At 43.1% G+C, this 18,541-nt stretch overlaps 1 protein-coding gene and 1 long non-coding RNA gene across 4 annotated transcripts; one reads left to right on the top strand and one right to left on the bottom strand.

The window, feature by feature from the left end:
• Nucleotides 1–396: 396 nt before the first annotated feature.
• Nucleotides 397–6,804, top strand: LOC100841508 (ABC transporter C family member 8). The gene is made up of 12 exons (XM_010229296.3): nt 397–655; nt 796–2,741; nt 2,824–3,144; nt 3,226–3,312; nt 3,397–4,011; nt 4,137–4,301; nt 4,415–4,709; nt 4,795–5,009; nt 5,085–5,390; nt 5,662–5,725; nt 5,837–6,076; nt 6,234–6,804. Exons 1-12 carry the CDS (start codon nt 598–600, stop codon nt 6,341–6,343), a joined length of 4,422 nt encoding a protein of 1,473 aa, XP_010227598.1. The 5' UTR covers nt 397–597; the 3' UTR covers nt 6,344–6,804.
• Nucleotides 6,805–6,933: 129 nt separating this feature from the next.
• On the bottom strand, nt 6,934–10,958 carry LOC106865874. Of its 3 annotated transcripts, none has more exons than XR_001405388.2 (3): nt 8,331–10,958; nt 8,121–8,214; nt 6,934–7,262 (listed from the first exon to the last, which is right to left on the bottom strand). It is a non-coding gene; the product is annotated as an uncharacterized LOC106865874 (long non-coding RNA). The 3 variants fall into 3 exon arrangements; XR_002962203.1 differs by having other exon boundaries at nt 6,934–8,214; nt 8,331–10,663; nt 10,769–10,957; XR_002962202.1 differs by having other exon boundaries at nt 6,934–8,214; nt 8,331–10,445; nt 10,540–10,956.
• Between the last annotated feature and the right edge of the window lie 7,583 nt (nt 10,959–18,541).

Genomic DNA, 18,541 nt, shown 5'->3' with positions numbered 1-18,541 from the left:
AGGTCAGTACTCTATGATTGAACGGGCTTGTTTGTGACCAAATGAATGCACCCAGCCCCTTCAATTCTATGCAGACAAGTTTTGCTCCCTGATCTGCTTTTTCACTTGTTTCTTCCTGCGCGTGTAAGGAACATGTAGTAACAAACTAACAAACAGTAGTATAGAGATTAGCAGCCTTGTCTCGTGCTTACCCAGGCCACGTCATAAAAAAAAGAGCCAACGATGCGTAAATTAAGCAACTCTTAAAACAAAATCAATGCCTGCTCTCTTCACTGCCAGCCATGCCTTTTTTAAACCTCGTGCTGCTCTAGCTGTCTACCGTGCCGTGGCTCGCCACGTCACGCCATACGCCAGCGAGAGCGCCTGGATGAGTACAAGGAAAAAAAGGAACGGCAGGGACAAGCCGTACGTATCGAGCAATTTCTCCTTCGTCTTCCACATGAGTTCCGCTCTACGCCGCGGGTGAAAGCGACGGAGGAGAAATCCGAGTTTTTCAGGGCATCTACCGGGCACCACCACCAGTAGTAGGAGTATAAACCAGTGGCTCCGACCCGTCCTGCCAAGAATAGTTGACGCGTTGGTTTGGTTGGTCACTGCATGCGAGAGGCAGGAATGGCCGGTGACAATCTGGGTTACCCGGCCACGGCCCTTGTAGGTAAGGAAACGAGGAAGAGGAGACGAACTAGCTTCCTGTTCTTCTTGTAAACCCTTGCTGTTTCTTTGGTGCTTTAGCGATCAGAATCATCATAGCTTCTCATCCCGTTGCTTTGCTTCGATTGGATCATTGTATGGCAGATGGGTCCTCCTCCTGGTCTTCTTGGATTTGCGAGCAGGAGGGCGGCGGTATCACCTTCGCGTCGCCCTGCGTGCAGAGGAGCCTGATCGATTGTGTCAATGTCGTGCTTCTTGTCGCCTATGCCATCGCGCTGCTCGTGACCTGCGTCAGGGGGCAGTGGGATGGACGGGGAAGGCGGCGGCGGCGGTGGGAGGTGGCCGCGGTCTCCGTGTGCTGCGTGGCGGTCGCGGCGACGTACGCCGTCATCGGCTTCAGGGACGCCACTGATGCGGCGGCTTCCATCGTCAGGGGGGTGGTCTGGGTTTCTGTAGCAGCTTCCTTGCAAGTCCAGCCGACGAGGCCGGCGAGCACCGTTGCCCTTCTCTGGTGGACGCTCTTCTCCCTGCTGATCACCGCTTACAATGCGGAGGTCCTTATCAGCGGCTACCGGCTGGACGTCGCCGAGGTGGTTGCGTGGCCGGTGAACTTCCTGCTCCTGCTCTGCGCTCTCAGCTCGCTGCTCCAGCGCAGCGATGGCCGCAAGGACAGTCTAGATGACAACGGCTTGTCGGAGCCTTTGATCGACAAGGCAGTGCACGACTCAGAGCTGTACCGGGCCGGCCTGTTCAGCCAGCTGACCTTCTCATGGCTGAACCCTCTGCTCCGCCTGGGCCGCTCAAAAGCGCTGGACCTCGCCGATGTCCCGCTCATCGGCTCTGAGGACAGCGCGCTGCAAGCCTCAAAGAAGTTCTCCGAGGCATGGAACCGACACCGGCAGGACAAGGCGCGGAGTGGCAGCACCAACGGCCTCCCCCTTGTCTTGTTCAAGTGCTTCCTCAGGGAGATCGTGATTGCCGGCTTCTATGCATTGATGAGAACACTCGCCATAGCTGTGTCCCCTGCATTGCTCTTTGCGTTCGTACGGTACAGCTACCAAGAAGAGAGGGATCTCCGCGTTGGCTTGTCGCTGGTTGGTTGCCTGCTTCTTATCAAGCTTGTCGAGTCGTTGTCCCAGCGGCATTGGTTCTTTGATTCGCGGAGGACCGGGATGCGCATCCGGTCTGCACTAATGGCGGTCATATTTGAGAAGCAGCTCAAGCTGTCCAGTCAGGGGAGGAAGAACCACTCGACTGGAGAGATCGTCAACTACATTGCAGTGGACGCGTACCGGCTCGGGGATGCTCTCAGCTGGTTGCACATGGCGTGGAGCTCACCACTTCAGTTGGCATTGGCAGTAGGCACGCTCATCTGGGCACTCCGGCTTGGGGCCGTCCCAGGTCTAGTCCCGCTGATCATCTTTGGCTTCCTCAACGTGCCGTTTGCGAAGCTCTTGCAAGGGTACCAGGCGAAGTTCATGGTTGCACAGGATGAGAGGCTCCGATCTACGTCCGAGATACTCAACAGCATGAAGATCATCAAGCTGCAGTCCTGGGAGGAGAAGTTCCGGAGCATGATCGAGTCGCTCAGAGACGCCGAATTCAAATGGTTGAGGGAGACACAGATGAAGAAGGCCTACGGCGCCGTCATGTACTGGATGTCCCCGACGGTCGTCTCTGCAGTGATGTATACCGCAACGGCAATCTTGGGGAGTGCACCCCTGAATGCTAGTACTCTTTTCACGGTTTTAGCCACCCTGAGGGTCATGGCTGAGCCAGTGAGGTTTCTTCCTGAGATCCTGACAATGATGATCCAATACAAGGTGTCGTTAGACCGTATCGAGAAATTTCTCATAGAAGATGAGATCAAAGAAGGTGTGGAGAGGGTGCCTTCAGATAACTCCGATATCAGAGTTCATGTCCAAGATGGAAATTTCAGCTGGAATGCAAGTGGAGCTGATCTGGCTCTAAGGAATGTAAACCTTAGAATACGTCAAGGAGAGAAGGTTGCAGTTTGCGGTGCAGTTGGCTCAGGAAAATCTTCACTCCTTTATGCATTACTTAGGGAGATACCTAGAACATCAGGATCAGTAAGTGACTGAAAATATATGCTTACAAATAGAAGCTTAATCATGTTCGTATCTGACAACATGTTCAAATTGTATTTTGCAGGTCGAGGTATTTGGCTCACTGGCATATGTTTCACAGAACTCTTGGATACAGAGCGGGACTGTCCGTGATAATATACTCTTCGGTAAGCCTTTCAACAAGGAACTGTACGAGAAGGCAATCAAATCTTGTGCTTTGGACAAGGATATAGAAAATTTCGATCATGGAGATCTGACCGAGATTGGTCAGAGAGGACTCAACATGAGTGGGGGTCAGAAGCAAAGGATTCAGCTTGCTAGAGCTGTCTACAATGATGCAGATATCTACCTCCTTGACGACCCTTTCAGCGCAGTCGATGCACACACCGCTGCAGTTCTTTTCTATGTAAGATACTTCTCTTAATCTTTATCAATACAGAAAACTTGTTTTCTGCTACATGAAGTCCTGATGTCAATCTTCTTTCAGGATTGTGTAAAGACAGCACTTTCAAAGAAGACTGTTGTTCTCGTGACACACCAAGTTGAATTTTTGACCGAAACTGATAGGATTCTTGTAAGTTGATTTTCTGAACAGGATTGGTCATGACTTTATAAACCAATGGTCCTTCTATCAAATGCTATATCATTATTTCAACAGGTAATGGAAGGCGGTCAGGTTAATCAACAAGGGAAATATGCAGAACTACTGGAATCTGGGACAGCATTTGAGAAGCTAGTCTCTGCTCACCAGTCGTCAGTCACAGCATTGGATACTACTAGCCAACAAAACCAAGTGCAAGGGCAACAGGTTCTCGATGACAGTATAAGTCCAAGTGCATTGCTGGCAACACGGCAAAGTAGTGATATTGAAGTCCAAACGAAGGGTCCTTCCATGATCCAGCTCACGGAGGAAGAGGAAAAGGGGATTGGTGACCTTGGATGGAAGCCATATAAAGATTACATAGATGTCTCTAAGGGCTTTTTACCTCTCTGCGGGATGTGTACAGCTCAGGTACTGTTTACATGCTTTCAGATCATGTCCACATATTGGTTGGCTGTGGCTGTTCAGATCAACGTCAGTAGTGCTCTTCTGGTTGGGGCATATTCAGGGCTATCCATCTTCAGCTGCTGCTTTGCCTATCTCAGAAGCCTTTTTGCGGCTACTCTGGGGCTCAAGGCCTCCAAAGCATTCTTTACTGGTCTAATGGATTCTGTATTCAAGGCGCCTATGTCATTCTTCGATTCAACGCCAGTTGGAAGAATATTGGCAAGGGTATGGTTTCTTTACTGTCTTGCGCCCAAATAAGATAACCATAAAACGCTAATGGTACTTTCTCAAATAAGAAAAGTGACCATACTAGTATTGACGAGTTCCTGACTAAAGGTTTATCTCTGCAGGCATCTTCAGATTTAAGCATTTTGGACTTTGACATACCTTACTCCATGGCTTTTGTGGCGACTGGAGGTATCGAGGTGGTCACAACAATACTGGTCATGAGTACTGTTACTTGGCAAGTCTTAGTTGTAGCAATCCCAGTTGCAATCACCATGGTATATGTTCAGGTAAGTCTACTTTGCTGCAAGCAGTTAACCATAGGCAATTAATAGAAGGGAAATAATAAACGAAATGTAGGTTGTAACTTTCCAAGCTAATGCTTTGTTTCCAAAATTTGAAGAGGTACTACGTGGCCTCAGCCAGAGAGCTAGTCAGAATTAATGGAACAACAAAGGCACCTGTCATGAACTACGCAGCAGAATCAATCCTTGGCGTGGTGACAATCAGGGCTTTTGCAGCAACAGACAGGTTCATCCGCAACAACCTACAACTTGTAGACAACGATGCGACATTGTTCTTCCACACGGTTGCTGCACAAGAGTGGGTGCTTATAAGAGTGGAAGCACTGCAAAGCTTGACGATACTCACATCATCATTGTTCCTTATTTTGGTTCCTCCAGGAGTAATTTCACCAGGTATCTACATAGCCATCACAGTGAACATATCTTTCTTTTTACTGTATCTGCAGTTTTGATGAACACTTTCGAAATGAATTTACAGGTTTTGCGGGTCTTTGCCTGTCCTATGCGTTGACCCTGACATCAGCACAGGTTTTCCTTACTAGGTTCTACTCCTACCTAGAAAACTATATCATTTCAGTTGAGAGAATCAAGCAGTACATGCACCTGCAATCAGAGCCTCCTGCCATTATACCAGATAATAGGCCTCCAACTTCATGGCCACATGAAGGAAGAATAGACCTACAAGATTTGAAGGTAAATAGAATTTCATTTGCAGATAACCATGGAAATTAAGAAGAAAAGGTTGCGATAACTTGCATGTTTGAGCAGGTGAAATACCGTCCGAACACACCACTTGTTCTCAAAGGAATCACGTGCACCTTCCCTGCTGGAAACAGAATCGGGGTTGTCGGGAGGACAGGAAGTGGGAAATCAACACTTATCAGCTCATTGTTCCGTCTCGTTGATCCTGTGGGTGGGAGGATACTTATCGACAATTTGGATATCTGCTCTATTGGTCTCAAGGATCTAAGAGCTAAACTGAGTATTATCCCCCAAGAACCTACGCTTTTCAGAGGAACTGTGCGCAATAACTTGGACCCTCTCGGTCTGCATTCAGATGACGAGATATGGGAGGTCAGAAAAATTTATGTGCCTGCAAAATGATAACAAGCAGTACAAGAAAGGCAATAAAAATTCTTGCATAGTATAGTTCCTATAAGGATCATGTTCAATGAACTTTATCTTATCATAATTCAGAAGCAATAGAAGATCAGGCCTTTTCTAAAAAAGATAAATGAAAAGAAAATTTCATAAGATCTGATCCTCTTGAACTTTACTAGGTTGATATCTGAACAGTAAATTTTTCATGTATCTGATTAGACTACCTAACCATTGATCATTTCAGGCCTTGGAAAAGTGTCAGCTAAAGAGATCAATTAGCAGCACTGCTGCTCTTCTTGATACAGTAGGTAAGTATTACAGAATTTTTTATATTCTTTTGGGGCACAACAAAAAATATCTTAGAAAGAAGTTTCTGTTACCAGAAGGTTCAAGTGATTTCTCCCTCTGGCCTATTGCAGTGAGTGATGATGGCGATAACTGGAGCGTTGGACAGCGCCAGCTCTTCTGTCTTGGCAGAGTTCTCCTTCGTAGGAATAAAATTTTGGTGCTAGATGAAGCAACGGCGTCCATTGACTCCGCAACTGATGCAATCCTGCAGAGTGTCATCAGGAAGCAGTTCACCAGTTGCACAGTGATAACCATTGCTCACAGGGTTCCGACTGTGACCGACAGTGACAGGGTTATGGTACTTTCCTATGGTATGTTAATCAAAACAATTCAGTCATATGGCAATCTGATGAAATCTCTGATCCATTCCCACGAGGCTCAGAGTAACAGTAATGATAGATTAGCACTGACATGAAACGTGATCTGTTTATAAGTAAATAATGGCACATTCATATTTGACTTGTACAGGTAAGCTTCTAGAATATGACACACCCGCCAAGTTGTTGGAAGACAAACAATCAGCCTTTGCAAAACTTGTGGCAGAGTATTGGGCTAATTGCAAGCGGAACTCGACATGATTCTATCATTCTGTGTGAGAGTTTGATGAAAGAGATTAGCAATTCAATTAAGATACTGAAAGATTGATATTCCAGCTTCATGAATTACATATATAACAAAACTGATCTTGTCCTCTTCGCTTGTTTTTTGGTGGAATGACTGGAAAAGAAGACAACATCAACAAAAATGAAATTTCAGCCAGTGAGGGAAAATTTTCGAGATTGGGTTGATGGAAAGAGCTAGCTCAAACTGCTAAGTCGATCCCTCAAAAATAAGCATGCCAAAATGATATAGGATGGCTTTTCAAAAGGGAATAGAGAACCCACTTCTGGCAAGAAGAAAAGGAAGTGTGGAGTTGTCATTTAAATGATATCTTCCCTGGGCATGTCATACACAATTATTACTGTGTCCCTTCTGTGCTCAATATTGATAAATTTTAAAATGTTTGTTATATGCAATGGAAGTATATCGTTGTCTAAAATGAAGATAGTGCCAAGAACCTTTTAGGATTTATGCATAGATGTTATCCTTTATTCAGCTGTTCCTAAATAATCACTGTACAAATTATTGACAACCCTGCTCCAGGATTCTGCACAGCAAGAAACACTATCATCCACGGCTGTCACTTTAATAATTAATCTGTCCAGGCCTGTCATGATTGCGAGTCTACACAGTCTCTTATTCTTAGAAACCCTTTTTTGATAGCTTAGGACATAGCATATCATATCTAGATACATGTCCAGATTAAAGGTGAGATACCAAACCAGTTTTTTATGGGCATACATGTTGTTTTCTCCAATTAGTCTTAGTAGTTTGGCTAAACTCAGCTGAAATGCTTAACATGAGAAGGTGACAGATAGTAAAGTGCATCATCTATCACCTTCCAAATTCTTCTCCATTTCAAATGATGCACACGCAGATTTCTGAAGTTTGGAATTTCTGAGACCAGAATAAGAAGTATATTATTCAAATGCTATGAAAGAAAAATGAATGATATGGTTGAATTTAATACTGTATCTCAGCATTGGATCATTTTCCAACTTTAGTGGAAGATTCTGCCTAGATGACAGGAGTATTAAAAAAAATCCAGTGGAGCTTAAGGCACTATGATGACTAAACCATGATGCTACTCTAAGCTCTAAGGTTTGGATTAAAAAAAACTGGTGGTTCACTTATGTGAACAAACCCTCGAAATTCTAAAACTGCAGGAAGCATTCATTATTTGTGTGCACTGACAAAACATATATACTCTCATGGATCTGATACCGCCTGTCATCAGAGATGCTTTCGTGGATCTGATGCCTCTCGTAGGGGCACCTTGTCACTTATCATGCTCACAGACTCACAGCATGGTGGAACTGGAAGCAGCATGTGTTGCCCTTTTGGGGCTTACACATAACTCCCTTTTCTATCAATGTACCGAGACACAAAGCTTCTTGCATTTTGTCGGGAAAAAAAGTAATTCTAGCTTAGAAGTCCAACAAATGAGTAACTTTGGTTATGGTACTTGCAGAAGTAACCGTGCAAAACAATTGCAGTAACAAACCATAGAAGTTAAGACTTGCTATATTCTACCTGTATAAAGAAGTTAATGGCATGGTTAGAACTTAGAAGTAATGCAACATTGCCTTGATTTATGGCATTGCAGCAGATTGATTTATTTTGTATAGTTTTATATGGGCAAAAGTTACTGAATTCATGGCATATACTTTTGTTTAGTCGAGTCCTGTTAGCAAATATGATTTTCTTCACGTCTTAATTTATAACTGTTGACAATATGTAGATGACTTTTCTAACCTGGTTATGAAACATGATTCAGCATAAAGAAAGAATGCCTCACTTTCAATCCGAGATCTTTTGCGTGGATAAATTAGAAATTTACCTGCAGGATCTGCAAGCAGGTCGGAAAAAGCATAAGCATCAACGGTTGTCATAAGCACTGGTGCTCACTGTTTATTATTCCCGCGTGTGTAAGTCAGAAAATAAGAAATACAATGAAGGACATACCAGACTCTGACCCCGAATGAGGAAGGGTGAGAGACGGTCATCACCTTGGAAAATCTCCTGACGGAAGTGTTGGATGCAAAGACTTCCGATGCAAAGAGTATCATGTGTGAATAGAGAAAATGTAGGATTAAAATATCATGCCAATTTGAAATTTATATGAATAATTTAATATATGAGTTTTATGAGTCAATTGAAAATTTTCCGTAAAATAAAGTGCAAAAGTGGTCGTACAAAAAAAACTATGAAAAAGTTCAAAGGATTACGATACTCGAGTATTCATATTAAAAAGGGCACTTCATGTTTACTTAAACAAAACCCGGTATCCTGCTTTACTTCCCCATCAAGATAGTAGTGCAAGTAGTTTCCAACACTTAATTTGGTCACATTTTGAACAATACCTATCACTATAAGTACACTTATGGAGGATAGAGTTGCACCTAAAGTTAAAGAAAGTTAATTCTGCCTATGGAGAATAGAGAAAGTCATGCAGCCAAAACCACACCTATCATGATAACTAAATCTTTAGAGCTATTCTATCACTCGCCCAATCAGAATAACAACGGAAACATTTAAGGTGGGAAGAGAAGAGGCATACTCCTGAACTTCTTGGAGAAATCCAGAAAAAATGTTGACTGGATCAAAACATATAGGGAATCAGCATATCAGACATTACATATCCCACAGAGAAATAAATGCGTGGATTTAAATAAGAACTAGGAGAAAAATAAATCATGTTGTTCCCTCAATAAAAAAAATACCTTAACTGATGCACCTGATCAGAAATGAACACATTGGGCTCTCTCATATATGCACAACATTGCATTGCTGATTTGCCCACAGTAAATGGGAAGAAGCATAAAAGACATAAAGAACATGTATGATCTAAAAGAGGACATAATAATGCTAAAAATACAACAAAATAGCATGCAACTTGCATTATGGCATTTCATTTTAATGACAATTGGTACATGGCCAGGATATATTCATAGCTAGAAATAAATACAGTTTTTCAGTAACTCAAAGCAATGTTACTTATGATCAAAATATATGCCAAGATGCCTCATGTTATGGTAGTTCTATGATAACAACACAAGGACTGAAAACCGTCTCCTAAAATGATAGCTCAAGCAAATGCCAGAGGAAATCTAGAGGCAGTAACATGCCAAAGCAAACTGAATATGTTGACCATGAGAGCTTATTTCTTTACTCCTATAAAGATCTCAATTGGCGGAGGCAGTCCGTCACCTATAGACCATGCCACCTATTGATTTTGGCACAAAACATTGCAAATACAAAATTATTTGATATAAGACAATAAATAATAGAACAACATTCTCCTTAAATATGTAGAGTATTTTTTATTAGTGTGTAGCAGAGCACGTGTACTGTGTTAGTTATTATAAAAATCTGAATAGGGTCTTGCGTTCTTTAGTTGAGTTATCCATCTACATTCCAAATTCCAATCCGCTTAGGGCATTCTTGAAACTGAAATGCATGAATGCAACAAAGATCAGGTAGAACATCTGTCAATAACTCTACGAATTGATGGCATTTCACAATTCAGAGACATGTCAAACTGATCTTGTAGCTGAACATAGACAGAAGAAGGTCAAAGTATGTTTTTTCAAAATGAGATCCCTTTTAGATAGCAACCCTTGCTGAACGGAAAGTGGCTACGATTATTTATCAAATTTTCATTTGCCTGAAGCCTAACCTTGTCTGACTTTGGACTCCAAGCTCAGAAATATGTTAGCAATGCACATACTCAAAAGATATAATACAGAAGATGCACAGCAGCAAACAAAATGCTCTGAAAAAATAAATAAGATATAAAACAGCATATGTACACCAGGAAAGTAAAAATTGCCTGTGGTTTGTGGATCATGTAAACGACCGATTGGAAAATCGAAATTACTAAATGCATGAACCATGGAAAAAAAGAATTTGGAGAACTCCGAAGACAACTCTTTTAGCCCAGATTACTCACCTTATTGGCTTATATTGCGATAAGGGAAGATCAGGCAATCCGAAACTCAGGAATACACTAATAGCAACCGATCCATGAAAATAAATTATCAAACCAGTCCTTAGTTTGAACAGGAACATTTACATCACCTTTGTCATGGACCCAAAAAACGGCACAAATGAGGAAGTACATTTAGGGAACAAGTAAAAAAAAAAGCACCAACAAAGTTGAGTAGAAAATCACCTGACAAAACGACAGGCTGAGAACCGGCGAAGCGCGACCGTAGCACCACCGTCCAGGGAAACACAGGCGGACGGCGGCAAGCAACAACGCCGAAAGCAGGCGCACGGTAGAAAATCACCAATGCCTGCGAAACGGAATCGACTCGTCAGAGGGACATCGACAGGAAAAAACCGAAACAACCGGAAATAAAATGAAGAAGGGGAGAATGGTGAAACGGCGGATGTACAACCCCCGCCAGCCGCCCCTCGGGACAGCGGCGGCACGGCGGCACCCGCCACCCGGCGACCCTGGGGCTCGCCGGCGTGTTGCATTGAGCGGCGCATGCCCGTTTTGTTCGCTCAAAAGACCAGGGTCTCATGGAGGACATGGGCTTCTTCTTCTTGAGCAGAGCACGACCCATGCTGGCTGGCCCACGAGTTCATCTGACCGAAACTCAGGTCCGTCCTAACCCTCTGTCAGACTGCCACGGTGTCGACCCCTAAAAAAAAAAGACTGACACGGTGTCACCCAGACAGATAAATAGACTGCTCTGCCGACGTGTTTGGTTGGGTTGACTAAAGAATTGATTTCATTTCAGCCTAATAACTATGTTACCGCCACACGTTTGTTTTGTTTTTCACTGCAGTCATCGTGGGAATCCATGCTTGATTCAAAATGAACACCCTGCGTAAAGAAAAAACGGAATTGCCTGGCGTCTTTCCCAGACTAGTGTGAGTTGGGTGACAGGCTGGCTAACGAGCAAGCTCGGTTCGTTAAGAGCTCGGATCGTTAAGATCATTATCGTTAACGATCTGAAACCATTGTTCGGCTCGGTCATTAAGAGCTCGCGAGCGTTCGTTAAGATAATGGATGGTATGATGATCTAAATTTTTGGACATTACCTGTTTACTTGGGATAAATTTTGTCAGCAAACAAAATATATCAAAAGTTAAACGACGCTATAAAGATTGGAAATAACACAACAAAAGAGAAATAACAACATAATTCTAACAGCAAAATAAGTTTCACAAGTGATGTACGAGACGAGCTCGCTAACGAGCTTAACGAGCGCTCGCCGAGCTCGCTCGTTAAGATCGTTAAGGTTAACGATCTGAAAAGGAAGTCATGTTTGGTTATGTAGTTAACGAACCGAGTTAGCGAGCGTTCAATAAGATTATTGAACTTCGATCTTTTTGGGCCTGACATGCAACGATTAGTCAAAATACTACTCCCTCGGCTTCAAAAAAAAAATACTACTCCCTCGTATCAAATGTTTATTTTCCTCGTAATGTGATTTACAGATCTAAGGCTTCTCACATGTGTCTTCCTCTTGACTACATGCATTACTTTACTTGGTTTCTATTCCCTCCGTTTCATAATTCTTGTCGAAATATTACATGTATCTAGACGCTTTTAGGAATAGGCACATCCATTTTTGGGCAAATTTGAAACATGAATTATGAGACGGAGGGAGTACTTAAACATTAATTCATTTGCATGCATTGAGTCATTGTTGCATTGACACTTCATTTCCATGCATTGAGTCATTGTTGAATTGACACTAGTGTTTTCAACATTAAATCCACATTTAATCTATTTTGCTGTATCATTTTTCAAGAGAGATCTTTGATACCTAGACGGATGCAGTATTTTATTGCCGGAGGTGTCAGTTGCTCCGGAGCAAGCAGAAGCACCTATTCCTGCCTTTTTATCCAAGCATCGACGTTCTGTAGTGTTAGGCACCGGTGCTAAGCCAATGTTCAAAATTTCAACGACCTTCAGATTGACTATAATTTGAGCCTAGAAAAAAGCAGTTTATGTAAACTTGCGCTATCCTAAAATCTAGTGTGGCATTTTTCTCTTTTGAATGAGAACCGACTAATTAACTTGTGATGGAAAAAACTATGTTGTGCTCAATTTTTTGTGGAATTTCAAGCATCAGAGTCTGAAATATTTTCTGAAAATTTCAGTCCTTTTTTTGGGTACGGAAATTTAATTTGTACAAATGAACTTTAAACCTTGCTTAAAGAAACTCTTGGCTTTAGTTTGTTGTAAATGTGGCACACTCGACGTGGTCTAAGAAAATCTCTCATGATTTCACATAAAAAAACGAGGACAAAGAATTTCCTTGTCTAACCCACGTCAAAATCCCTCCTCTTAGCTAATGTTTTCCTTAGGCTGCAAACTATTTCGGGACAGAGGGGCATACCAATTACTGCTATTTGGCGTGTGGTATATTTGGTGGGAGCGGAGACGACATATAAATGAAGAAGTTATCCCAGACGGCTCATGAGTTTGTTGAAGCAACTTTTGAACACTATCGCGGAGAGCTGAATTTTCTAGCTAATGAGTTACAGAAATACTCTAATGCATAATCCGGATAATGGTTGAATCGTTTTTTCACGTCCCGTCTCCTGCCTCCCGTGCCCTAGCCGCCAGCAGCCAGTTCGCATCCGTCCTCCGGCAACGTTCCTACCTCCTCTGCTTGTAACTCCTACGTTGGTGCTTTACTAGGTCTTCAAAAGTTAGTGTTTGGTCAACTGGCAGCGAAGCTTCGGTGGCAATGTGCGGATCAAGAATAAGGTTTTTCCAATTCCTCATCCACCTCATCGACGGCGATCTCACCAGTGGTGTTGAGGATTACGGGACGTTTGGTTGCTGCTCTTCTAGAGTGGTGGATCTAAGTTTGTGTTTGTGTTTTGCAGATATCACTGTCACCGGCGTCTTCTGGCTCCGACCGACGACTTCTTGACTGCTACGTCAACTACGTTTTGCTGGCTCCAACGTGGTTCGAAGGTCCAGAGGCAGCATCGAGCTCACAGTGCGCCACCGGCGAGTGTAGGAGGAAGACAACGACGTTTACCCACAAGAAGTTAAGTGTAATTTTCATTTACTTTAAAGATGGTTCTGTAAGGGTTGGTTGATTTAATATATGGCCTTGGCCTTCTCACAAACAAAAAAATTCCAGATAATGGTTGGTTAAATTATCCTCATAGTTTTCTTATACCTTGTCTAGTGCATGTGTAACTCTTATATGATCTAATGAAGGGTTCCTAATTTGCTACTGATGTGAACAAAACCTTGTTCCCCATCACCAAACCTTGTTCCCCGTCACCAACGTTGCCATATGCGTTGTTGGTTACTTCATGTTGCTTCTTCTTTTTTTTTCTAACCTTTTTCTCCTTTGGTATTCAATTTTCGTTGTGTATAATTACAAAAATCACTAGTTCAGAACGATTACGTAGTTATCACAGTCCACAGATTTTCTCTCTCTCTCTCTAAAGATCACAAACTTTTGAGTTATCAATATAAAAAACCCAAATATGTTTCTTTGCCTAGTTTGATGCCGTTTATGAATGGTTGGCCCCAATGTTAAGGGTCGGTGGTATTGCAAACTCGCCACACAGGTAGCCACAAGAAGAGATTTGACTGTAGGGAGTCAGGGTCATGATTGGGTGACTCTTTGTTCAGCACTTCCTTCAATATACTCCATCCGTTCCTAAATAATTGTCACTGTTTTAGTGCAAACTTATACGTACTAAAACAGCGACAAGTATTTAGTGCAAACTTATACTAGACAGTTTGCAATTAAGTCTGAAATTTACAGCAGCATGCACACACACGCTGAAGAAAGGAACCAGAACAAAAATAAACCTGCAAAACAGTCCCAAGGGTGGACCAGCGATTAGTAACTCCATCAAGCCTTGTAGAGTGTTTCGTTTTTCTACCGAAACATCAGTTTGGGGCTTTCGAACATTCGTACACCGGTTTCAACCGAGCTATACTAAGGTTTTCTTTTTTCCCGCCAGGAGAAACCATCCATTGCAAGATTATAACTGCAACTTCCAAACCGGGGGCGAGGCGCGTGCGCCGTAGCGTCCGTCTGCAGGCCAGGCCAGGCCAAAACAAAACGCAGACGGCTTGTAGGTCGTCGGCCTGAGTACTGGAGTACGTATGAGCCGCACCAGCTGAGGATCGGACGAGGGGCCATGAGTCGCGCGGCGCCAAATTCCGCAACGGCGCGCGGAGAAAAACGAAGCCAGATCGATGGATTCATCGAGAGAAGTACATACATCCATCCAAGTGCCGCTCAGGGGCTCGGAGCTGGAACCAGGTTGTTGTCCGTTTTCTTTACATGCATCCATGAGTGCTGCGCTCCACACCTGATCTTGTTCATCTCTTACCAGCTGCGTCCAAATCAGCCCTGCACGCTTGTCCCGTCCCGATAGGACCGCCCGCCCCTCCCCTGCCTGCAAATTGCAGAGAGGTCGATGGAGAGAAAGGATAGGGTACTGCCGTGTTGGGTGAGGTGAGAGAGAAGCTGCTACGTTCCAAAGAGGCCTACGCATGCATGCAGAGAGATCGGGCATGGACGCCGTGTGGGACAACTAACAACTGGCGGCGCTGCTGGGAGCTTTGGGAATGGACTTCTCGGTAGCCGCGCGCCTGGCCCCCCGCCCCCGCTCCGCCCCGCCCGCGGCACATGCAACTCCATCCTTTTGTTCTTTCAGATACGGCACATGCATCTTTCGCTGTGCCCGTGTGCCAAAAATATGGCATGAAAATAAGATGTGTTTTTGTCGCCTTCTAAAATGTTCTTTTCTTCAGATCTTTGTCTGGCCTTAATTTCCTCCATTTTCCAGATAGCATTTAATTCAGATTTAATAATGGTACATCTATTTTTCTCATCTGAAAGCGGAGGTTGAGATTCAGATAGAATGTCCAAACAGTCATATTCAGCAATGAGACTTTGTTTGTATTTTTCTGAGCAGCCTATATGTTTATGCTCCTATGGTAGCATCCATGTTGCAATTGGCAGTTGACTTCTACAAGAAACTGTTTGGACCAGAAGAAAAGCTGGACATTAGTCTGGATAATAATTTCTGAAATTCTGAAGACTTAGTTACTGATGAAGAAAATGGTTAAGGAAGTTGTTTTCACCTCTTATGCTGAAGGAGCTCCTGGCCCATATGGCTTTCCTTTTCTGTTTTACCAGAAGTTTTGGGATACAATAAAAGGTGACCTGTTAAGATTATTTAAAGACTTTAACTGTAACAAGGCAGACTTGTATAGATTGAACTATGCTATGATTACACTTATCCCCAAGGAGTCAGATGCCACTTCTTTCAAAAAATACAGACCCATTGCCTCGACCAATTGTAGCTTCAAATTTTTTGCTAAAGTTTGCACTATTAGAATGAACTGTTGTGCCGATAGATTAATTTCCATAAATCAAACAGCCTTCATTAAAGGAAGATACATACTTGACAGTGTGGTCACTGCCCATGAAGTTATTCATGAGATATACCAAAAAAAAAAGAAACTGGAATCCCGTTGAAATTAGACTATGAAAAAGCTTACGATAGAGTGAACTGGGAATTCCTTGATAGCATGCTTACCAGTAGAGGATTTAGCCTGAACTGGAGAAGGAAAATCCACAATCTCATCTTTAGGGGATCTGTTGGTATTAGGATGAATGATTCTGAAAGTGGCTATTTTGAAACTGGAAAAGGTTTAAGACAAGGAGATCCCTTATCCCCCTTGCTCTTTAATTTAGTAGCTGATGTATTCACCAGAATGCTTTCCAAAGCTGCTGCCAACTCCCTAATATCTTGTCTCCTTGCCAATTTTTCTCCAGGTGGTATTATTAGTCTGCAATATGCAGATGATACTTTGATTTTCCTTAAAAATGATCAGATTATGGCACCGAATCTTAAATGGATCCTCACTCTCTATGAACAAATCTCAGGAATGAAAATAAACTATCACAAGTCTGATCTTATTCCCATCAACCTGGAGCAAGGGGACATTAATTCCCTATCACAAATTTTTGGTTGTAAACCCAGCTCCTTGCCAATCACCTATTTAGGTGTGCCCCTCCACCATAGCAAACTCAAGAAAGAAGATCTGCAACCAGTTATTGATAAGGTCATTAAGAGAGCTGCTGGCTGGAGAGGCAGGCTACTCTCCTATGGAGGTAGACTTGTTCTAATCAGGGCATGCCTTGCTAGTATTCCTATATACTTACTTTCCTTTATCAAATTTCCTAGCTGGGCTATCCAGGCAATCAATTCCAAAATGGCCCATTGTTTGTGGGACAACGAAGGACATAGAAAGTATCATCTTGCCAACTGGGAGATGATGGCGATGAAGAAAGAATATGGAGGACTCGGGATACCTAATCTCAGAGACCTGAATGTCTCTCTTCTCTCCTCCTTGATCAAAAGATATATGCAAGACTCCAATCGACCATGGAAGCAAATAATTGATTATAAATATGATGCTTCCAACCCTAATATCTTTGCCTGTGATGATCAAACGGGCTCCTCTTTTTGGCAAGGAGTGCAGTGGGCTTGCAAGGCAGCTAAACTGGGATACCAGTGGCTGGCTGGCAATGGTAGATCCATTCGCTTTGGGGTAAACCAATGGTTTGGTGGATCTAGTTTAGCTATCCAGTTTTGGATTTGTATTACATCTGTAATGAACAGATGGCTACTTTAGCTGAGGTTTGGGATGGCCAAGTCATAATACTCTCTTTCAGAAGAAACTTTGGACCTCGCTTAGTAGAACAGTGGGACACTTTGTCTCAGATCCTCTCCAGTGTTGAACTGACTGAGGAGAATGACCAACTTATTTGGAAACTGCACGGCTCTGGCATTTACACTTCCCAGTCCCTCTATGATGTAGTTAATTGTAGGGGAGTAATGCCAGTTTATGTACCATCTCTATGGCAGATACCTATACCCCCCAGGATACATATGTTTCTTTGGCTTTTAAGCAATAATAAACTTCTTACTAGAGACAACCTTTGTAAACGGCAACATGTTCCTGACAAAATATGTTCTTTGATTGTGTGGTTGCGAGACTGATGCTTCGAGATCTATCTGAACTAATGCTGAAACCTTTGAAAATATGGCCACCTACTGGTTATGTAATAAAAGGAATGGAGTACTCAACATGTTCACTGCTGGACTTATGTGGACCTTGTGGAAATTTTGTAATGACCTGCTATTTGCTCGACATGTATGGCTCAATGTACAGGTCCTGTGGAAGCGATTGATGCGCTTGCTAAAGCGTTGGAAGCCGTTATGCCCGAGGAGAGATATTGTGATCTGGGACAAATGCTTGTTGTTACTGGAGATCAAATCGTCGGAGGTTCCCTGACTTCGGTGATCAAGAAGAGACGCATGCTGCTAACAGGCCCGGGAACCCCTACACTGAACGAGACGAAGATGGGACTGAAGCTGTTTTGAAGCTTCGATGATTACTTAGCCTGTTCTGGCTCTCTGCAGCTGTCTTTCTTTTGTCTCCTGTTAATGCTTCTTATAGCTTTTCATCCTGCCTGATATGGTTGTAATGGACCTTAACTGAATGCTGGTTTCGTTTCGTTGAAATGGAACTGGGCAACTGCCTTTTATCTAAAAAAAAAAGCCCGTGTGCCGCGACGAAAATTACTCTAATACTGAGATCTATACAGATTTTAATCATGCGTGCATCAATAAGGGGTATCAGCAGATGCTTAGAGTCTCTTTCCTACTTTTTGGCTGAGGTGGAGCGAAAAGATGAAGAGGTGGTATGCTTGCTGCAGAAGTAACAATCTTGGCACAAGGACCATGAATATGAGAAGATAGTTTAATGAAGAAATGAGTATGTCATGTGGGTCCAAGCTGAAAAGTTACTTTGATAAATGATTGATTGAAGAGAGAGAAAAAAGGATAGGAAAGAGAAGAAAGCTAAGTAGCGGTACTTCCTCCTTTGCTGTTGAGGATGCCCTTAGAGCATGCACAACATTGGTCAACAACCATAGTTAAGAAGAGGAAAACCAATCCAGGCACCGCTTCTAGCCATTGGAGCAGTGCTAGCTAAGAAATTTTTTGTGGAATCGGATCAACTACTTGCACCGATTCTAGTGGATAGTTGACCTGGTAGGTCCCACCCCGAGCGCCTCCTTCCTCGTCCCTCTTTCTCCAGCCCCTTGCCATCAAGCACCTCGACGTCGCCGCACGCAGATCCAGATGGCATG

The sequence above is a fragment of the Brachypodium distachyon genome, chromosome 1 (assembly GCF_000005505.3).
Source record: "Brachypodium distachyon strain Bd21 chromosome 1, Brachypodium_distachyon_v3.0, whole genome shotgun sequence".
NCBI classification, from domain to species: domain Eukaryota; kingdom Viridiplantae; phylum Streptophyta; class Magnoliopsida; order Poales; family Poaceae; genus Brachypodium; species Brachypodium distachyon.
Note: the sequence above shows the minus strand (reverse complement) of the source record. Positions and strands in the feature narration are given on the sequence as shown.